Raw genomic sequence first — 20,373 nt, 5'->3', positions numbered from 1 at the left:
TATTATTAATTTAATCTTAAATTGCTTGGAACACAGTTTGAAGCCCTCCCCCCCATCATTCATTTCTTACAGAAAGGCTGGGTTTTCTCCTGGTGTATACAGAGAAGCAGGCAGCAGGCTTTAAGAGAGGCTTTTACTGTCTTACCTTACCAATGTCATCATCCAACAAAGTTGGTGGCAGACCATAGGAAATGATCCAAATGTGACCACCAACTGGGGGGGGGGAGAGACCCTCCTCGGTCTGCTGTATCTGCCTTGGACACCATCTTTGGCTCCCACCCTCTAGTTACAGAGTCCTAAAGCAGTGTTCTCCATCTACCCCAACCCCCACCGCTAGATAGGAGGGGCAGGAACTCTGGTATTGGTGGAGTTTCCGACCAGGCAGGAAAAAGAACAAAGGAAATGGAGGGGGGGTCTGATGGGGGTGGCCAGGAGGTGGCAGGAGCAGAGCAGCTGCTTCACCATGGAATATGAAGCCAAGAAAGGGAAGAAGGTAGGTGGGAGTCTGTGAGGGACAGGGTTGGGAAATGGTCCTGAAGTTGGGGTAGAGAAATGAGCTGGCACGGAGGTGACAAATGGCACATGTAGGGTCTTCTTTCTTCAAAAGGATCTGCCTTTCTGTTCCTGGCAGCCGGACATCTGGGCTCTGCTCTAAGCTTCACTCTTAGTGGCCTCTGCCATGTTGTCCTGAGAGACAGCCGGGGTCTTCCCAGGAAACCTGCTTCCTAGACATTCTGTAGTAGCTTCCTACAGCTTCTCAGAGAGAGGGACAGACATACACCCAGCAGACACATTCCCTCCTCAGCCAAATAGAAAGGCCCAGTAAGGTGATTCTAAGCTGGCAGATTCCCCAGACAGACTGGGGCCTCCCACCTGCTCCCTGGCTGTCTCCCAAGCTACACCTGCCCTCCTGCCTTTGTGCAAGAGCTCTATCCTCAGCCAAACCATCCCAAGTCCCCTCCCCATCTTCCTCCTTTTCTGAATTTGAATGGTTTTCCTATTTGTTGCTATTCCAACTCCTACTCCATCCCCATCCTCCCAGAGCCCTCTTCCCCCAAGAAACCTGGTTCAGAATGCTTTAGAAGGTACTCACATGAGGCCAGTATGGTGGCACAGGCCTGCAATCCCAGCTATATGGAGACTGCGGCAGGAGGAGTACAAGTTTAAGGACAGGCTGGGTAACTTAGTAAGAAACTGTGTAGAAATTGTGAAAATGGGCTGGGGGTGCCCCTTCATGGCCAAATGCGTGCCTAGCACGCATGAGGACCCAGGTGTGATACCCAAACTGCAAATTGATAGCCAGAAATTTATGCGCAAGAGAGCTGGGAGCATGGTTCAAAGGTATCTGTGTGAGACTCCAGATCATAATCCCCAGTACTGACACACGAAAGTGTGCCTCATATGAATCGCCGGGGCCAACATATGTGCATGTCATCTCTTGGGTCTATGTATTGATTTATGAGACAGGGGTCTAGCCATGTAATCCAGGCTGATCTTGAACTCACTATGTAGCCCAGACTAATCTCAAACTCACAGCTACTCTCCTGATTCAGCCTTCTGAGTGCTAGAACTCACTCAGTAAGGCCCATTCTTTTGATAGATACTTAATGAGCACCTGTTATGTGCTATGAACTGTGCCTTGTGCTAGGAATGACAGTGATGAGCAATGTCAAATAAGGTCCTTACTTCTTCCTGGGAATTCACAGTCTAGTGAGGAAAACAATTACGTGTTTTAAAGGCAGCATTTGGAATTAATGTAAATGTTGCACAAAGCCACTGTGCTCAGTGCTGGATGATGGAGCATTAGGGTATCCAGTCTTAGATTGCTGAGTTGGGCATATGAGCTGATGGGTACAGGGAAAACAAGTAGGGAAGAGTGTTTGGGGCTACAGAACAGCAAGTTCCTTCCTTGGTAGGAATTAGAGAACAGCTGAGGGACGGGAACAAGGAATACTGTATAGTAAAATGGGGATGGAGAGGGGGCCAGGGCTGGACACTGGGGCAGACAGACAGACAGACAGACTGACAACAGACAGATGAATTGACAGACGGATGGACGGGAACACACACCACTCACGGATGCAGGAAACAGCCTAGCTCTAGTTAGCACCGAAGGCTCTCAGGACTTGTCTTTTATAATCCAGCCATGATAGATGGACTGCTCTCGGTGCGGTGCCCTCAGACTCCTCTCCCTCCACTTTTGAAGTCCCTGGGGCCTTGTTCATCTGTGTCCTCTGCTTAGAAAGCTTCTCCCAGACTTCTGGTTCTCATTTTTCAGAGCTTCTGAATGCCTCTGCAGACCCCATGATGGTCCCTCGGAGACTTGAGAGGCAGTATGTCAGAGTCACTGAGACATGGGGTCTCAGCTCCAGGCTCTGATGCACAGGTCAAAGCCTGTACCTGTAATCGGCTCCCAGGTTGTGAAACCACACTTGAGAACCACTGGTCTAGATCCTTGAGATGCAACATGAGAACTGGGGAGATGATTCAGTTGGTAAAGTGCTTGCTGCACAATAATGAGGATCTGAACTCACACTTCTAAAAAAGCTGGTGTAAGCATACCATTGTAATCCCACTGTTGGGGAGACCAAGACAGCAGATGGCTGCAGCTCACTGGCCAGCCAGCCTGGCCTGCTTGGTGGACAGTTCCCGGCAACACCTGAGGTTGCCCTATGACCTCCACAGGTGTGAATGTGACATGCACCCACACACATGCAGGCACATACACATGCACACACACACACACACACACACACACACACACACACACACACACACACACAGTATTGATACCCCCTATGACTTGTTAGAAATGCAGTCTCAGGTCCCAGTCCAAACCTACTGAATCAGAATTCTCAAGCACAGTCAAGTCTGATATGTATGAGTTTAGGTCATTTGTCATTACCCTAGCGGCAAGACTGGGATCCAGTGTTTCCCGAATCCCGGCACCCGACACCCAGCACAGGGACATGAATGAGCAGGCGGACATGAATGAATATTTGTTGAATGAACATGTAGACTTGGGTGCACACTCCTAGGTAGCAGTTTCTCCTGTTTGTACTGTGGTAAAGCTAAGTAAACAGCATACAACACATGCTACCAGAATTTGTGGTTTTCTTGGCTGGGGCATATGTAGTCCCAGCGCCCAGAGCTTTAGGAACTGCCAAGACAGTTCTAGAAAGCCATCAGGGAGGGAAGCCCCCAGGGTTCCAGATACAGTAGGTCTAGGATGGGACCCAAGAAGCAGCTTTTCTCTCAGATTCCCAGGTTTTACTGCTATGGACCCAGGAATGCCTGTCTGGAATGGCAGCTCTAGAGCAAAGCTTACACGTTCTCTGAGCTCTAGTTGCTGCTAGGTTGTGCTGCACCCTGGAGTCTGCACCTGTAGCCTTGATCCATCCTGGGCCTTTTTATACTGGTGCCTCTCGATTTTACTTACACTTACTTATTGCTTATTTCTAACTCACAAACAGGCAATAGCTTAACAGATGCCTAAGTATCCTCTTTGAATCTGGCTGGCAGGAACATCACCCTCCCCACAGGGAGGTGTAGGAACTGGGATACCCCACCTGGACTGTCACCAGCTGGTGTCCTAGCTCTCAATCTGGGGTTTCGCTGCTTCAGCTAGAAAAGGGGAGCCACAGAGACTGCTCCTCCTGCAATTTTAGGAGGATTAACTTAGGTTGTGGGAGTAGAACTGAGCTTACGAGCACTCAGTAAAGCCACTGCTGTTGCTACTGGAACTCTCCTGTCTCCCCCAGGGCTTTGTGTCTCCCATCAGAAGGCTGGTGTTTCCGAAGGCTGCACGGCAGGCTGCCTTCAGGAGCAATGTCAGTCGCAGGCCCCTGCATTCTATGCCCCTTTATCCTCCTGACTACCTCATCGATCCCCACATCCTGCTGTGTGACTACCTGGAGAAAGAGGTCAAGGTGAGCATGAGAAGGTGGGGGGGGGGGATTCACACCAACTCCTGACACACCCTGTGTCACATGAAGGAAGCTGTGACTCTTGGGGAACAGCCTCCTACCTCATAGCCACAGGCTGCATATCCTCAGCAGGTGACACCTACCCACTGAGCCCCCAGCGTTCCTGTCCTAATGTGGGGCTCAGAACCTACCCCCACAGGAGACGGAGTGGGAAACTGTGCTGTGTTCCCCAAAGCTCCGCCTACTCATGAGATTTTTGTCTGCAGTCTCCGGTTACTCAGTGTCCAAGTTAAAGGCAAGGGAGAGGCTGGGCATGTGACTTAGTGGTAGAGCACTCACCTGGCATTCTGGAGGCTGCCTGTCCAGTACAGGAGGCAGGGCTGAGGTGCTGGTATTGGGAGGAGCCACAATGGAGGACTCTCGTACTACTCAAAAGCTTTACTTCTATTTCACAAGCACCATGAAGGAGCACTAGGGAGGGAAACAGGTCCTCATCAGCCAAAGATTGGTGTGAGGTAGGATTAGGGCATTTAACAAACAGGCTACCTAATCAAATTTAAATTGCAGATAAGCAATGATTATTTCTTTCGCATAAGTATGCTCCAAATGTTAAATGGAACTAAAAATACAAAAAAAAAAGAGCTTAAAAACAAAATTGTTGTTTAACTGACATCTTGTGTTTTATCTGGCAATCCTATAAATAGAGAAAAACCAGAAAATGAATATGTTTAAAAACCAAGAGCTAAAAAATTACAGAATAAAAAGAAAAGATGTGAGTGGTGAGATTTGCCCAGAAAACTGCAATTTAAAGTAACAAAAAGTTAATTCTTATACTGAATAATAACATTTAAATGATAATGCTGCTATAACAGAATGGGTGGGGAACCACAGGCTGACTGAGAGCATCATCTTTTTCTTTTTGTTTATTCTTCTCTCATATAATACATCCTTATCACAACCCCCGCTTCCTTCAATCCTCCAGTTCCCTCCTCCCCTACCTCTCCTCTCCCTCAGATCCACTGCTCCTCTGTTTCACCTCAGAAAAGAACAGGCCTCCCAGGGGTATTAAACAAACACAGCGTAAGATGCATTAAGACTAGACACAAACCCTGGTATCAAGGCTGGACGAGGCAACACGGAAGGAGGAAAAGGGTCCCAAGAGCAATCAAAAGAGTCAAAGGCACCCTCACTCTTACTGTTAAGAGTCCCACAAAAACCCCAATCTAAACAACCCACAGCATGTGCACAGAGTCCTGGGGCAGCCCCCTGCAGGCTCTGTGATTGCTGCTTCAGTCTCTGTGAGCACCTGTGAACTCTGATTAGTTGATTCTGTGGGCTGTGCTCTTGTGGTGTTCTTGACCCCTCTGGCTCCTACAATCCTTCCTCTCCCTTTTCCATGGGGTTCCCTGAGCTCTGCCCAAAGTTTGGTTGTGGGTCTCTACATCTGTTCCCATCAGCTGCCAGAAGAAGCCTGTCTGATGGTGATTGGGCTAGACACTGATATATGAGTATAGCAGAACAGCATTAGGAATCAATTGACTTTTTTTTTTTCCGTCAGTTTTGTTTGGTTCTATCCTAGTACTCTGAGTCATCCAGCTTAAGGTTCCTGGCTATCCCGGCAGTGTTGGGCATGGGCTCCCTCTTGTGATGTGGGTCTCAGGCTAGAGCAGTCATTGGTTGGCAACTCCCACAATAAAGATTTTTATTACCTTTATTGTTTGTTTGATTGAGACAGGGCTTCACTGTGTAGCCCTGGCTATCCTGGAACTTACTCTGTAGACCAGCCTGGCCTCGAACTCACAGAGATCCACCTGCCTCTGCCTCCACCTCCTGACAAGAGGGCATCATTTTTTTTGAAAGAAATGATATATTAATTCAATGCTTCTTTCCATTTAATCTACAATGTGGTTGTTAAAAGGATTAATAATGTGTGGGGTTCAGGGAGCCATTGGGCAAGAAAACTCCCAGGCTTCCTTCAAGATTTAATAGTAGAGTCTGGGGGCAGGTGTAGAGAGAGGAATGAATGGTTCAATGGGTAAATCGCTTGCTGGCTAATTTGAGGACCCAGGTGAAAATCCCCAACCCCCTGCAAAATCAGGTGCACACAAAACATGCACCTGTGACCCTAAAAGACCCACACAGTTGAGATGGGAGGTGGAGACGGAGAATCCCTGAGAGCGCGCACACACACACACACACACACACACACACACACACACACACCGCCTCCGACAATGTGGAAGGCAGTGCGCATCCCCTGACTTCCACACAGGTGCTGTGGCATATGCCTGCACTCACTCACAGGAACATGCACACACATAAACATGAAAAATGGCAGAGTCTGGCCTAGCATGCAGAGACACTCCAAACCTGATCTCCAGCATGGCAGTTGGGCGGCGGGCACTAAATTAGTGACTTTTGCTTCCTGCAGAACCTCATAGAGTGAGATGGCCATGTGTTAGTGCGTATCAGCTAGCTGTTGGAATGTGGGCTCTGGCACATGTAATCAATCAAGCCTTCTCTCTACCCCACAGAGCCTGATGTCACCCAGGGAGGTCTTGAACTTGCTATGTACCCAAGGATGACCTTGGACTCTTAAAGTTCCTGCTTCCAACTCCCAAGTACTGGATTAGCATGCACCACTACAACCTGGCCAGTCTTACCCTTTCTTGCTATAGTCCTGGGCCAGACTTTTAGTTAGCTATACTGTGTTCAGCCTTTTAATATTGAAAGCAAGGGTGAGTGGATGAGAGAAAATGTACATATGTGTATATACATATCTGTAAACTCAGAACTAGTCCTAGCTACAAGGTTATATTAGTCAAGGTTCTTTAGAGGAATAAGAATGAGAGAGAGAGAGAGAGAGAGAGAGAGAGAGAGAGAGAGAGAGAGAGAGAGAGAGATTGATTAGAGTGACTTACAGGCTATGTTCCATCCAGTTCAGCAATGACAGTCTTGTAACAGAAAAGCCAAGAATCTGATAGTTGTTCAGTTTATGAGTCTCAACTGGTCTTCAGTCTTTGAGGAAGTCCTGAAGAATCAGGATCTAATACTATAGAAGAAATGCCTCTGCAGCAGGATAGATGAATTTGCCAGTGAGAGTGAGGGAAAGCCAGCAAAAAACAAAAGCTCCCTTCTTCCATGTCCTTTTACGTGGGCTGCCACCAGAAGGTGTGACCCACCGCCAGAAGGTGTGGCCCAGATTCAAGCTGGATCTCAGACTGCAAATAATACAATCAGGAGAATCCTTCACAGCAGTGCCCAGCTGTTTGGGTTTGAGTTGATTCCATATGTAGACAAGTTAACAGTCAAAATTTGCCGTCACACTGGCTATTATTAATTTGAGTATTTCAATACCTGTCCTGCATTAACGAGAAGGCTAGAATTCCCAAGGCTTCACCGTGACCTCTCATTTCCCATCTAGTTTCTGGGCCACCTCACCTGGGTGACTTCCTCACTGAACCCCTCCAGCCGAGACGAGCTCCTGCAGCTGCTGGACACCGCCAGGGTGAGGCGCTGGGGAGGAGGGAGGAGGGCAGGGTCTCCTTCCCTTTCCCCTCCCTTACCCCAATACCTGGGGACTCAGATGATCCGACCCACCCCGCAGCAGTTGAAGGAGTTGCCTCTGAAGACCACACCGGAGCAGGACAGCATCCTGAGCCTGTCTGCCCGCTGCCTGCTGCTCACCTGGCGGGACAACGAGGAGCTCATCCTGCGCATCCCCACGCACGAGATCGCCGCTGCCTCCTACCTGCAGGACGACGCGCTGCATCTGCTAGTGCTTAAAACTGGTACGGTGTGGAGGAGGGCGGTGGGAGGCCAGCCTGCCGTGCTGGGACCATTGAGTGAAGGGCACCAGGGATGGGTCCGAGGCTGGGAGAGGGATGGCAAGAAACCTGAGCACACTATTCTGAGACTAAGGGCGAGCAGAAGAAGCAATAGGCAAGACCAGAGAGCCAGGGATGAAGATGATGGGTGGGCAGCCTGATCAGATTGAGGAAGTTGGCTAGGGAGAAGTCGGAGTCCTGAGTTCAACGCAGGGCTACGTTAGCAGATGTTCGACCTTAAATGGGATGGTAGAAGACAAAACCCTTCGGCTCTGACAGTAGGGGGCACCCTCGGTGTAGGGGAGGACTCGAGTCTGGACTTGAAGGAGGTTTCAGTCAGCTATCGGGGCGGGACTGAAGACAGCAGGGAAAGTCGTTCTAGAAGGCAGGGATACTTAGACCAGGGTCATTGTCCAAATGAAAGGGTACGGAGAAAAGGGACAACTTGGACCACCACCTTCAGCTCAGAAAGCAGGTCCCTAGGGTGTGTAGAGGGGGGTGGGAACTGTGCGGCCGCCACCCTCGAGGTCTGGGGCGGAGTCATAGGCTCGGGGTGGAACCCAAAAGTCACAGTCAGCCCCTGGGTGCTGGGCGGGGCCTTAGAGCAGGGACCCCAGAACCTCCGGGTGGCCTCCGAAGGCTGCAACCTCCGGCTGCTGACCCCCATCTCCGGCCTCCCCTAGGTCTGGGCGTGGACCCGGTGCCGGCGGGCGTGGACGCCAGCCCAGGAGGCTCGGGGCGCGATCCCGGCCCTCCGGGCGCCGCGCCGGAGAAGCGGCGGGTGGGCACGGCGGAGCGACGCCACACCATCTGCAGCCTGGACTGGCGCATGGCGTGGGGCGGGGGCGCGGGCGCCGAGGCCCGGGCGGCGGGCGGTGGTGGCAGCCTGGAGCGGCAGCGCGCGGGAGCTCGGACGTCGGGCAGCTGGGAGCGGCGACAGACGTTCAGCGGCAGCTGGGAGCGGCGGCACGCGGGCGGCGGCGCGGGCAAGCCAGGCGGCAGCTGGGAGCGGCGGCAGGCGGGCAGCGGCGTCGGCGGCAGCTGGGAGCGACGCCACACCGGCCCCAACCCCCTGGATCCCCAGAACCCCAGCCCCGATGCCTACTGCAACCTGGTCATCCTAGCTGTGGCCAACAGGGTGAGCGTGAGGAAGTGTTGGCACCACCACCCTGACGGTGACAGTCACACTAGTAATACCACAAGTGAAGCACCCACCCAAGACAGACACAGAACAGCATTAACACAATCTCCACAGCAGCCCCTAGGGCAAATATGACACATGTTCATTCCCACTCCTTAGGGAAGGACACAGGCTCAAAGTTTAGGTCCTGTGGAAAGCAGGTGGCTTTAAGATTCGAAGCCTGGGAAGGAAGTTCAGAGCCTTACTCTTGGTAACTAAGGTAGCCAGCCACCTAAGGCAGAAAGAAGCCTTGCCATCATTCTTGCCTGTCCTGCCTGCCACATCTGTCTCCATTCACCCTTGCTCTCACTGAACATAAATTGTGTGTGTGTGTGTGTGTGTGTGTGTGTGTGTGTGTGTGTGTGTGTGTGGTATGTATGTATGTTTGTTTTGTTTTTTTAAGACAGGGTTTCTCTGTGTAGCCCTGGCTCTGTGTGTGTGTGTGTGTGTGTGTGTGTGTGTGTGTGTGTGTGTGTGTATGTATGTATGGTTTTTTTTGTTTTTTTTTTTTGTGTTTTAAGACAGGGTTTTTCTGTGTAGCCCTGGCTGTCCAGGAATTTGCTCTGTAGACCAGGCTGGCCTCAAACTCACAGAGATCCACCTGCCTCTACCTCCCTGCTGGCTAGATGATATTTGTTAATTTGTTAAGTGCCAGCTGTGTGCTCCACATTGGGCTAGGTGTTGTGTGTATGGAGGTGAGAAAGCCAATTGGTGTCCCCTTAAGAGGTACCCAGTCTAGCAGGCACTTTTAAGGCCTAAGTCTTCCAAACATTTCCTCCTCCCCAGGGCCCTGGGCTCTCTCTGTGAACAGTGAGTCTGCAGGGAGAGGTGGCCAATCCCTGGAAACACAGCACTGTGGCTCAGGCCCCCACCCTGAGCTACTTTCTCACTTGGCGTCTAGCTCTCTTCTTTGGTTCTCCCCACCCCATCCTCCTTCTTGGAAAGCTGGTACCTCCTTTTCTCTCCGGCCCCTTAAGCAGGGGTTGTCCAGACATTGTCCTCAATCTCCTGTCCTTTATCCATACTTGTTTCTAGGTGATTTTGACTCTGCTGTCTTCTAAGCCCTGGATAACACACTGAATTTCATCTCTATCCAAATCTCCACTCAGCCTGTCTTTTCCAGGGTCTGCTTGTCATTGCAGCATGGATTTGTCCCATGAGCTTCCAGTCCCCTCCCAACCCTGAAAGCACCTTCATCTCCATGTTTCACTGAATGGCAGCTTCATCCTTGGTGGCTCCGGCTGAAACTTTGCCATGGTCCTTGGTCTGTCTGTCTCTCTGTGTCCCTGCCTCTGCCTCTATCTCAGTCTTATACACACTACTATGTTCACAAATCCCACTGGCCTTATTTTTAAATATATGCAAGCCCTATGTCCTGCACTGTCCATACCCAGCTCCATCTTCTCTAGCTGGGAGAAGGTTGTCAGGCTCCACCCTATTGGCTCAGCCCCTTCTTACGTTCTGTATTCTACTGCCTCATCCAACACAGCTTCATCCTGGAAACGTGATAGGGTGATGAGGAAATGAATAATGACAGGCACATATATAGAAAAACTAGGATTAGATGAGTCGTTCTGGCTCTGATAGGAAGTGAATGGCCCATATGATTGGCAATGGAGGAAGAGACCCTGTTTCAACAGGAAAACTTAGTTTGTATTATTTAAAATGAAGCAAGAAAAAGTCTGTAGAACCAAGGGCCTGCAAATTGCATCCCAGACAGAGACAACGATGTGCTTTACCTATCCTGGTTTGGTGGTGGAATGAATAAGTAAATGAGTTGCTTTTTAGGGGTCTGAGCTCTGGACTCCTGTCTGATGCACAGTGGTCCCAAGCACAGCAGTCATAGCTAAAACTCCTGGTGCCAGCATTAACTATAGAATAGGGGTCTTCTCTGACTTGTCTACTCTAGGGTAATGGTAAGCCCTGGTGTAAATATCAGTACCTTCTATGACCACCCATACCCATTCTGAATTACATTTTAAGTTTTACCTAGGTTTATTTAGAGGCAGTATATTCATATGCATGACTTTTTCAATCAGTTATTGCAGAATAATTGGCAATTATTCTGTGTCTCTTGCTTGAAGAAGCAAATTCCTCCTCAAATGTACAATCTTTAAAGCTTTGTCCAAGCCCCCTTTTCCTTCTACCAGAGACTACTATCATTGTATTGCTTCCACTATTACATTGGGTATCATGCAACCTATACCTGTATATTGTGTCCAGTAATAGTAACAGCACTGAGCCTAAGATTTTGATTATTTGAAGTGTTCCATCTCCACCCTGGGCTTCAGCTCTGTACAATAAGTTAGATGAGCCCTTGTGTTAGATAAATTTCATGATAGGCCATGAATCCCCTGCAAAACTGGAATGTACCTTCATGGCAGAGGAGCCAGAGTCAACTCTGGATTCTATAAGAAAGGTCATAAGAACAAGAGAGGAGCCTTATGATTTTCAGAGAAAATATCTTTGAAATCGGCTTAAGGGGGTCTGCAGGTGTGTGTCTCAGCACTGGCTTATATTGCTTCTGGGGAAGCAGGGGTATCCTGATAGTGGGTAAGAGCTGAGCTCTCTTTCCTACCTCTGGACCAGGATGCTGCTGAGGAGTCCTGTGCACTCATCTGTCAAGTCTTCCAGATCATCTACGGGGATCAGAGCATTGAGTGTGTAGACCGGGCCGGCTACCACTACAGACCCACACCAAAGAGGCCGTGGCTCTCCAGCTGCAGTGAGTACCAGACTCCTATGAAGCACCAGGAAAGGCTGATGTCCTAGAGTCAGGGCTGATAAAGGCCTTTGAGGGTTCTGAGCTGTACTTCAGTTCCAGGGGTCCACTTAATAGAATGAATGTCAATCTACCTGATGACCTCTTAAGAGATGATTAAGTTGTCAAGTTTGGGATGAGTTTGAACTTGGGCACTTGAAACTTCTTTCTTGTTTTGAGTGTCCCTGCTTTGCAGAAAGTTGAGCTCCTATATTGTCAGCTAACTGAGCCATCTCACCCCATGAGGCTCCTAAGCTGACATTTCTGGATTAGTCCACGTATGCAATCAAGGGCTGGAATTAAAATGAGACTAGCATTTATTGGGCGCCAAATATGCACCAAGCACAATATCAAGGTGCCAAGCCTTCTTGAATCTTCATAGCAACTTACTTATCTCGTTCACATAGCACAGGACTGGGCACACCACAGATGATAGACAGGTAGTCTTCAGATAAAAGGAAATATGCTCAGAGCCTGGGCTGGTGAGATGGCTCAGTGAGGAAAGATGCCTGCTGCCAAACTTGACAACCTGAGTTCAATCCTCAGGACCCACAGGGTAGAAGGAGAAACTGAGTCCCAAAAGTTGTCCTCTGACATCCACGTGGGCACCATGGCAAAGGCAGACTCAAGTACAACACAAAAGTAATTTTGTGTAATTAAAAACTTCTCAGAGCTAGACATGATGGCATATGCCAATTGTCCTCAGCCCTTGGGAAGCTGAGGCAGGAGTATCAGAGTTTGAGGTCAACCTGAGCTACAATGAAGAAATCTTGTCTTAAAAAAGAAAAAGGTCTAGGCATGGTGGTGGTACACATCTTTAGTCTCAGCTCTTGGGAGGCAGAGGCAAGCAGATCTCTGTGTGTTCAAGACCAGCCTGATCTACATAGCAAGTTCCGGGCTAGGTAGGACTACATAGTGAGACCCTTTCTCGAAAGGAAAAGAAAAAGGTCAAGGAACCTTTCTGAGGCCCTGTGGATCCAGCTTTACAATAAAAACCACTGAGTCTCAGAGCAGTCAATAAATTGTCACAGGTCACACAGCTGTTAAGTCAGAGTCAGAATCCAAACCCAGTCTGTCTAGATCCAAAGCCTCTATCTGCAGCAGCCTCTCTGTGTGCTACCCTCAAGGCCACTGAGTGAATTCACTCCTCCACAGCCTGCTCCAGGGCGGTCTCTGTTTGCACAGCTCCAGAAACTGGGGCACTGGCTTTCTGAAGACCCTTCTACCCACAGGAGCTGTGCCTGCTGGGAAGCTGGGGTGTCTCATCAGGTCCCACCAGGATGCTGGGTGAAGAAATGAGAACACTCATCTGGTGGCTTCATTTATTCACCAGAATCATTCATTCATTCACCAGATAATTACTGAGCTCTTACTGTCTCGGGCCCTGTTGAAATCTGCAGGATAAACTGATGGTGGGCAAACTGAGGCACCGCCCTGCCTTCCTGCAACTTGCATGGATAGTCACACAGATAAATGTCAGACCACAGACAGTGTTGTGAGAGCCTGCAATGAGGAACTGGCCTCTGAGAAGTCAGGGTGACCGAGTGACCCTGAGTGAGCTGGGATGAGAAGGTCATGCCTGGACAGATGAACAGCAGGCTGAGGAAGAGACACATTCTCCACAAATACCACCGCTTTCCTTTCACGCTTCCAACCCTCCTAATCTTCCTGACGTACCTAAACACACACTTATCAACACTCCCCCATTGGCTCTCATTTGCCATTCCCCACAGCCCATCAAATAGGCAGATGCTTTGAGCCTGGCCACTGAGGAAGGCAGGAACCAGGGAGGTTAGATGCCCAAGGTTGGCTGTGTGTCAGGGCTGGACTGGAGCTGGATCCCATGGTGCCACTAAGGTTGGGGCTTCAGGGAGCCTAAGATAGTGGTCCCTGCATGTCACTTCTGACAGTTCTTCTGTATGCTGGTCTCAGGTGAGAGCTGCCGCACAGATGGGACATTTGCCTACGACGCCGACTTGAGCTGCTGCAGCTCCTTGTGGGTATCACGTTTGTCGAGAATGCCACTCCTTCCTCCTCCCCCGCTACCAAAACAGGGCCACTCCTCTAGAGTGTGTGGGGGAAAGGGACCTGACCCTGGTTTGTGTTGAGGGTGGGAAGTAAACAGAGCTCCAGTACAGACTCTGAGAAACCTGGAGATGCCCAAACTCAGACCTGAGTCCACAGAGATCTTCAGGTCTCCTAGGTTTAGTGGTCTGCAGAGTCCAGGGTTATAGCTAATGCTGGGAAACAATGCTGGTTTACTTTAGTATTGACTCTGTATAATAGAAAACCCTGAGGAGAGTAGGTTTGCAAAGACAGCATTTGTTTTCTTGCCTTTTTCCATATAATATAACAAGAGTTCGGGGATTCCTGGTCCTCTAGGCTCTGAGCCTCTCTTCCGGTCACAGCTTCCTCTTCACCATCTTCAGAGTGACCTCATGGTTTAAGCTGTAGCCGCAGCCATGCAACGGCACACTAAGGGAGGATGGAGGCCAGGGAGAACTTGAGCATCATCACCATGCACGCTTAGCATACAAAAGACCCTGGGTTCCATCCTTAGCAATGCATGCACCTATGCATGCCTATGCACATGTGCTCACGTGTGCGTGTGTGCGTGCGCACGCACACAGATACACACACACACACACACACACACACACACACACACACACACGTCCCATCCAGCTTGCACTTTACTAGTCAGAACTAGCTGTAAGCAAGGCTGGGAAATGTAGGGTAAAACAGCATTCTGGGTGCTGGGGTTGTAGCTCAGCTGGTGAAATACTTCCCTAGCTACACACATAGCCCTGGCTTGATCCCTAACACTATATAAAATGATGCACACCTGTAACCTCTGCACTGGGAAGGAGGAAGCAAGAGAATCAGAAGTCAAGGTCACCCTTGGTTACATAGTGAGTTTCAGGCCAACCTGTGATACATGAAAACTACCACAAAAAAAATTAAAGAATTATATTAAGAATATTGACCATCCCGGTTTTCTCAGGATTGAGATGTGGGATTCTCATTTTAAATCCAATAAAGTTCTGAGCAGACCTATAGTGAGTGATAGCTCCTGTGGCTAAGAAGTATGCCATTTCCACACTGTTGTTAATATTGGCACTACATTTGCCTTCCTAAGCCTGTGTACACATAGGCTAGTACATAACCAACTTGAATTGAGAGCAAATCACACTAATGACACGTTTGTGGGCTTACTGTATGCTGTAAAACATGTCTTTGGCTTTTGTGAGCAGCTATGTGGCTAGTTGTCTATTACAAAGGGTCTATGACCTGAAGTGCTTTACAAGTATTAGTTTCTTCTGTCATTTTCACAATGACACCAATCTTCCTCATCCCCTTTTACAGATGGAGAAGCTGAGGCCTAAGGAAACAAAGTTTAGCATTGCAAGGGTCAAACAGACAGCAAACTGCATAAACCTGGGCTATGAGCATAAGTAAGCTGAGATGTGAACTCAGGAGTCTACACCCTTGCCAGGTCTCTGGTCCCTGCATTTAGGAATTGGAAGCCAGAAGATCATAAGTTCAAAGCCCGCTTCAGCTACATGGTTGATTTTAAGACTAGCCCGAGCAACATGAGACCATGACTCAAGAAACAAGCAAAAAAAGTACACGCTCTTGGCCAGGTAGCTATGCTGCCCTGGAGATAATAATAGAAAGTGATTCTGAAACAAGTTAAAAAACAAAACAAAACAATAACAACAAAAAAAACAAAGCAAGTGAGGCTGAAGCCCAGGGTAAACATCTTATTTTAAAAGCAGTTACTAACGATAGCTTCCTACATGGGCTAGAAGTGCACCTGAGTTGACAGAGTGTTTGTCTAGCCCATCAGAAGCCCTGGTTCCAAGCCTCGTCATGCATGAACCTGGCTTGGTGGTTCATACCTGTAATCTTGGGACTTGGTAGGTGGAAGCAGGAGGATCAAAAGTTCAAGGCTAATCTCAGCTACATGGAAAGTTTGGAGCCAATCTCGGATAGGTGAGACCCTGTCAAAACCAAAACAGAACCCTCCACGATGAGCCAGGCAGCCTGGTTTACAGAAAGGACTCGAGAAGGAGACAGAAAGGGCTACACAATTTAGCAGAGGAGGCAGCCAGCATCGATGATACCACACACTAAAGAGAAGCTTCCTGGGCTATGGGAGGGTCAGAAGAGGACTCCACCTTATTTAGGACCAAAAGGGCTTCCCAGAACTGACTGATAATGGTTGAGCTGGGGATAAAAGGGACAGGGTATTCCATGCAGAGGATGAAGGCAGCTATGCAGGAACAGCAAGGATTCAGAACAAGCAGGTAGGGGCCCTATGGCTGTAATATCAGATGTGAAAGACAGTGGGGAGGAGAGAGGATTCCAGGCACAGGGGACAGCATGATCAAAGGCCCGGGTTGGGGTAAGGAAGGCAGTATGACCAGAGTTCTGCCAGCAGGAGAGGGCTTGAAAGATTGCTGGGCCTCATGAAGGGCCTTGGAGGGCAAGATGAGGTCTAGGATGGGGCCTTGAGCACTGATATATAGGCCCAACCAACTTTAGCCTGCCCTAGGAAAAAGGAATGGAGGTTGGTGAGGGTTTTCCTCTTGTCTCTACAGCAATGGTTCCCAGGACACATTTGAAGCATGTTATAGTGGTGCATCCACACCTTCTTTCCACGGCTCCCACTGCAGCAGTATCGACCACAGCAGCTGGGCCTTTGAGCAGCTACAGGATTACATGGTCACAGTGAGTTGGGGTGGCAGTGCTCCACAACAAGCCTGGTGCATTGCAGTACTCATTGTATATAAGAGCTCAGAGGCCGAGGAGGGAGATGCGACTAGAAGAGGCCAGCTTAGAAAAGCCTTGACTGGCATCAGCCAGCACTGAATGTCCCAAGCACCTTTCAGGTATTGGTCTTTCAACAACCCCAAGTGTGTGTGTGGGATCCCTCCGCAACATAAGTGCAGAGGAGGAAAGCAAGGGTCAGAGAGGTAGTGACCTCCTGACACCACAGAGGTCTACAAAGGATTGGTGCTCAGGAAGCTGGACCAACACCCTCTCCTTGATGCAAAAGACCAGATATTCCCCCAATGGGCAATGGATGGTTTTGGAGGCAGACTAGGTCAGGCAGGCTGCCAGAGAGAACCCAAGCATTTTTAGTAGGAGCTGATTTTTGTTACACTCTGTGACTGATCTCCAAGGGTGTCCCTGTAGATGGATTTTTCTTTGGGCTGCCAGTTCCCAAAATATGACACAGAGACTTATTATTAATTATGAAAGCTTGGCCTCTAGCTTAGGCTTGTTTCTAACTAGCTCTTATAACTTAAATTAGCCCATTTCTATTCATTTACTTTATGCCTTGTGGCTTTATTACCGCATCTCCATACTGCCCATCCTTCTTACTCTGTCTGTCCTTGAGTCTCCACCACCTTCTTCCCAGCATCCTTTCTGCCCAGAAATCCTGCCTAGCTATTGGCCACTCAGCTTTCTATTAAACCAATCAGAGTGACACATCTTCACAGTGTACAAAAAGATTATTCCACGACATGTCCCTTACTTCCACAGCTGCGAAGCAAGCTGGGTCCCCCTGAGATCCAGCAGTTTGCAATGCTGCTACGAGACTATCGCCTAGGGCTGCCTATCCAGGACTACTGTGCAGGCCTGCAGAAACTCTACGGGGACCGACGGAAGTTCCTTCTCATTGGTAAGCTCCGGCTCCCGTTGGTTCCAGGCACCCCTAGTTGGGCACCACCTGGGAGTGCTTTGTACTTCCAGCCCCCAAGGCCAAGACCTTGAGACCCTGGAACAGAGAAGGAGAGCAAGAGTATGGAAAAGGAATTGCCAGGAAACACCTGAGATGAACAAAGCCCTAGGGTAGCAAAGCTGGGTCAAATTGTGACTCTCCTCACACACATAGACTGTGTGGGTTCAGCCTAGAGAGACAAAGGAACTTGTCTAGAGTCACACAGCTAGTGAAGAAGGTCAATAAGCACCATACGAATAGTACTGGCAGTACACGCACATCTTTGGCATTTATAACAGCCAAGCATGATCTCATAGAGTGTCCCCACTTCTGGGAAGTAAATACAGTTATATTGTGTCCATTTGCATGGGAAGAAACTGAGACTCGGAGTAGAAAAGTACAGAAAGTAAGTCAAAGAGCTAGAGAGGGACTGGAGCAAAACTACTGTTTATGGGCTCAGTGTGGGAAGTAACTGTTATTACCTTTGCACCAAAACAGGTAAAAATATTTGTTTTTACAGATGAGGAAATTGAGGTTTGAGTGGTTATTTAATAGAGGTTGTGTAGCTAACAAGTGGGATATAATCTTAAGAATATACTAACCTAACAAACACTTGGGAAGCCTTGTGTCATCTGCTGTTTAGTGACGTTTAAAAAAAAAAAAATCTTGGCTAAGCCACACTGGCAGAGACAGGATTTGAACTCAGACTTCCAGAGAGGCGCACTCCTACGCATGCTGGCAGAATGAGGGAATCACCTTGTCCCGTGTCCTGTAGGGATGCGGCCTTTTATTCCGGACCAGGACATTGGCTACTTCGAGAGCTTCCTGGAGAGTGTGGGCATCCGCGAGGGTGGCATCCTCACCGACAGCTTCGGCCGCATCAAGCGCAGCATGAGCTCCACATCTGCCTCTGCCGTGCGCAGCTACGACGGGGCGGCCCAGCGGCCGGAGGCCCAGACCTTCCACCAGTTGCTGGACGACATTACACACGACATCGAGGCTCTGGCCCCCGACGATGACGTCTACGAGGATGTCTCCCCAAGCGGCGGCGACCAGGGTGAAGACAACTATCTGTAGCCCCGCTGCCCACCTTGGGTCTTGTGTACTTGCTCGTGGGACACCATCCGCCTGGTGCCTAGACATCCTAGGTTTCCATCTGTGCCTTCTGGGCTTCTGTTCCTGCAGATGCGTTTCCAGGGCTTCACTTCCTGCAATACCGAGAAAGTCCTGCAGATGGCTTTACTCTAGGGAGAGCCAGACCCTAGCGTTCTCTGCCGGAAGAAGTATCGCGCCATCTACTGGCCTACAGAAAAGATTTCCAGTTCAAGCCCCAGCTTTCTGCTCGATCCGCCCAACCTCACATCCAAACCATTTCCAGAACCCAGAGACCTCTCTTCAATTTTATAGTCTGAGAAACTGAGAGGGTGCTATTGTAGTTGTCGCTGTTTTAAGGAATGGATATGAGGGATATCGCTACCCATGTCCACATCTGTACAATAATTTCAGCTCCACGCTTCTCACAGGTCATGGGGATCAATGGAGGGCAAGACCTTAGCCTAGCATGCTGTAGATGCTCAATAAATGCTGTTTCCTTCCACTTGGAATGCTTTCTGACTCAGTTTACCTATTATTCCTGGGATCAGTGGATGGAATGAGATGCCACGAAGACTGAAGGAGTTTACAGCTTGAGAAGAAGAAACAGGACTGGCCTTCACAGGGGTCTCATGTCCTGGCCCTGTGCCCAAGCCCCAAACACACACTCAGGCCTTTACAGACATTTGCTCTGGATCTAGGAAGTCAAAGAACTGTGCAAGCAAGTTCTGCTATGAGCTATGGAGGTGAAGGCAAGGCCAGCCCTTGGTACAGCCTGAGTGAGGATGGTGAGCCTTGAGCGGAGGCCAGATACTTCTAGAAGAGATAAAATACATCTGCAGAACCTTCCTATGCCTTCTATGGCCAAATTAAAATCATACGATCACTGGGACTTAGTGTTCTAGATTTCCATGTGGTTTGTCACAGAGGACTGTCTCCTCATCACTGGTTCATAAGGCTCTCCTGCTGTCCTTCATTCCTCCCCTGTCTGCAGTCTTTTCCATACCACAAGCCCCAGCCCCACATGTCAAAACTCATCCCTGTCCATAAGACACACAATGCTGGCTGACCTGGGAAGATCACGCTGTGAGTAAAGTTCCTACCGAGAAAGTATGATGGCCCAAGTTCAGATCCCTAGCACCCATGTAAAAAGCCAGTGTGGCCACATGTCTTTAACCCTAGCTGGGGTCAGGAATACAGAGTGGCCAGCTAATCAGTAAGTCCGGGTGAGGACCCTCGGCTTGTAAAGTACTTATTGCAGAAGCCTGGCCACCTGAATTCAAGCCCCCAAACCTATATAAAGGTGGAAGGAGGAAACCGGCTGCGCAAAGTTCTCTTCTGACCTCCACTCGTGCGTACTGTGGTGTTTACATGAACACGTTGGCATCATCACCATTACCCTGCACATACACTTGCACAGACACTAACAATAATAACTTTTGATTAAAAAAGAGAGGCCCTTTCTTAAGGTAAGGTGGAGACTGAAGAATACACTCAGCACTGACCTCTGACACATGCATGCAAACCCAGACATGTACACTCACACACATGTGCACATGAACACAGCATAAATGACATTGGGATGAGTTCTAATTCTTTGGCTTCCTTTCATAAAGTTTGTTGTTTTGCCATTTGGGTTGGATGGTCAGTGGTGGTTTTTTTTTTTTTTTTTAAAGATTTATTTATTTATTATGTATACAGTGTTCTGCCTGCATGTAATCCTGCACTCCAGAAGAGGGCACCAGATCTCATTACAGATGGTTGTGAGTCACCATGTGGTTTCTGGGAGTTGAACTTGGGACCTCTGGAAGAGCAGCCAGTGCTCTTGACCTCTGAACCATCTCTCCAGCTCTGTT

The 20,373-nt window shown here is 49.1% G+C and overlaps 1 protein-coding gene across 1 annotated transcript; it reads left to right on the top strand.

Moving 5' to 3' along the window:
* The first annotated feature begins 463 nt into the window (after positions 1-463).
* On the top strand, positions 464-18,502 carry Ccm2l (CCM2 like scaffold protein). Its single transcript, XM_027421476.2, has 10 exons — positions 464-493; positions 3,762-3,929; positions 7,351-7,434; positions 7,534-7,717; positions 8,437-8,891; positions 11,523-11,658; positions 13,627-13,690; positions 16,299-16,428; positions 17,248-17,386; positions 18,201-18,502. Exons 1-10 carry the CDS (start codon positions 464-466, stop codon positions 18,500-18,502), a joined length of 1,692 nt encoding a protein of 563 aa, XP_027277277.1.
* Positions 18,503-20,373: the final 1,871 nt, after the last annotated feature.

Source organism: Cricetulus griseus, chromosome 6 (assembly GCF_003668045.3).
Source record: "Cricetulus griseus strain 17A/GY chromosome 6, alternate assembly CriGri-PICRH-1.0, whole genome shotgun sequence".
In the NCBI taxonomy this organism is placed as follows: domain Eukaryota; kingdom Metazoa; phylum Chordata; class Mammalia; order Rodentia; family Cricetidae; genus Cricetulus; species Cricetulus griseus.
Note: the sequence above shows the minus strand (reverse complement) of the source record. Positions and strands in the feature narration are given on the sequence as shown.

Coding starts and splice junctions, on each gene's coding strand:
- Ccm2l (XM_027421476.2), top strand. CDS start 464: ATGGAATATGAAGCCAAGAAAGGGAAGAAG. Junction 494..3,761: donor AAGCCAAGAAAGGGAAGAAG/GTAGGTGGGAGT, acceptor TGTCTCCCCCAG/GGCTTTGTGTCTCCCATCAG. Junction 13,691..16,298: donor TTGAGCTGCTGCAGCTCCTT/GTGGGTATCACG, acceptor TTGTCTCTACAG/CAATGGTTCCCAGGACACAT.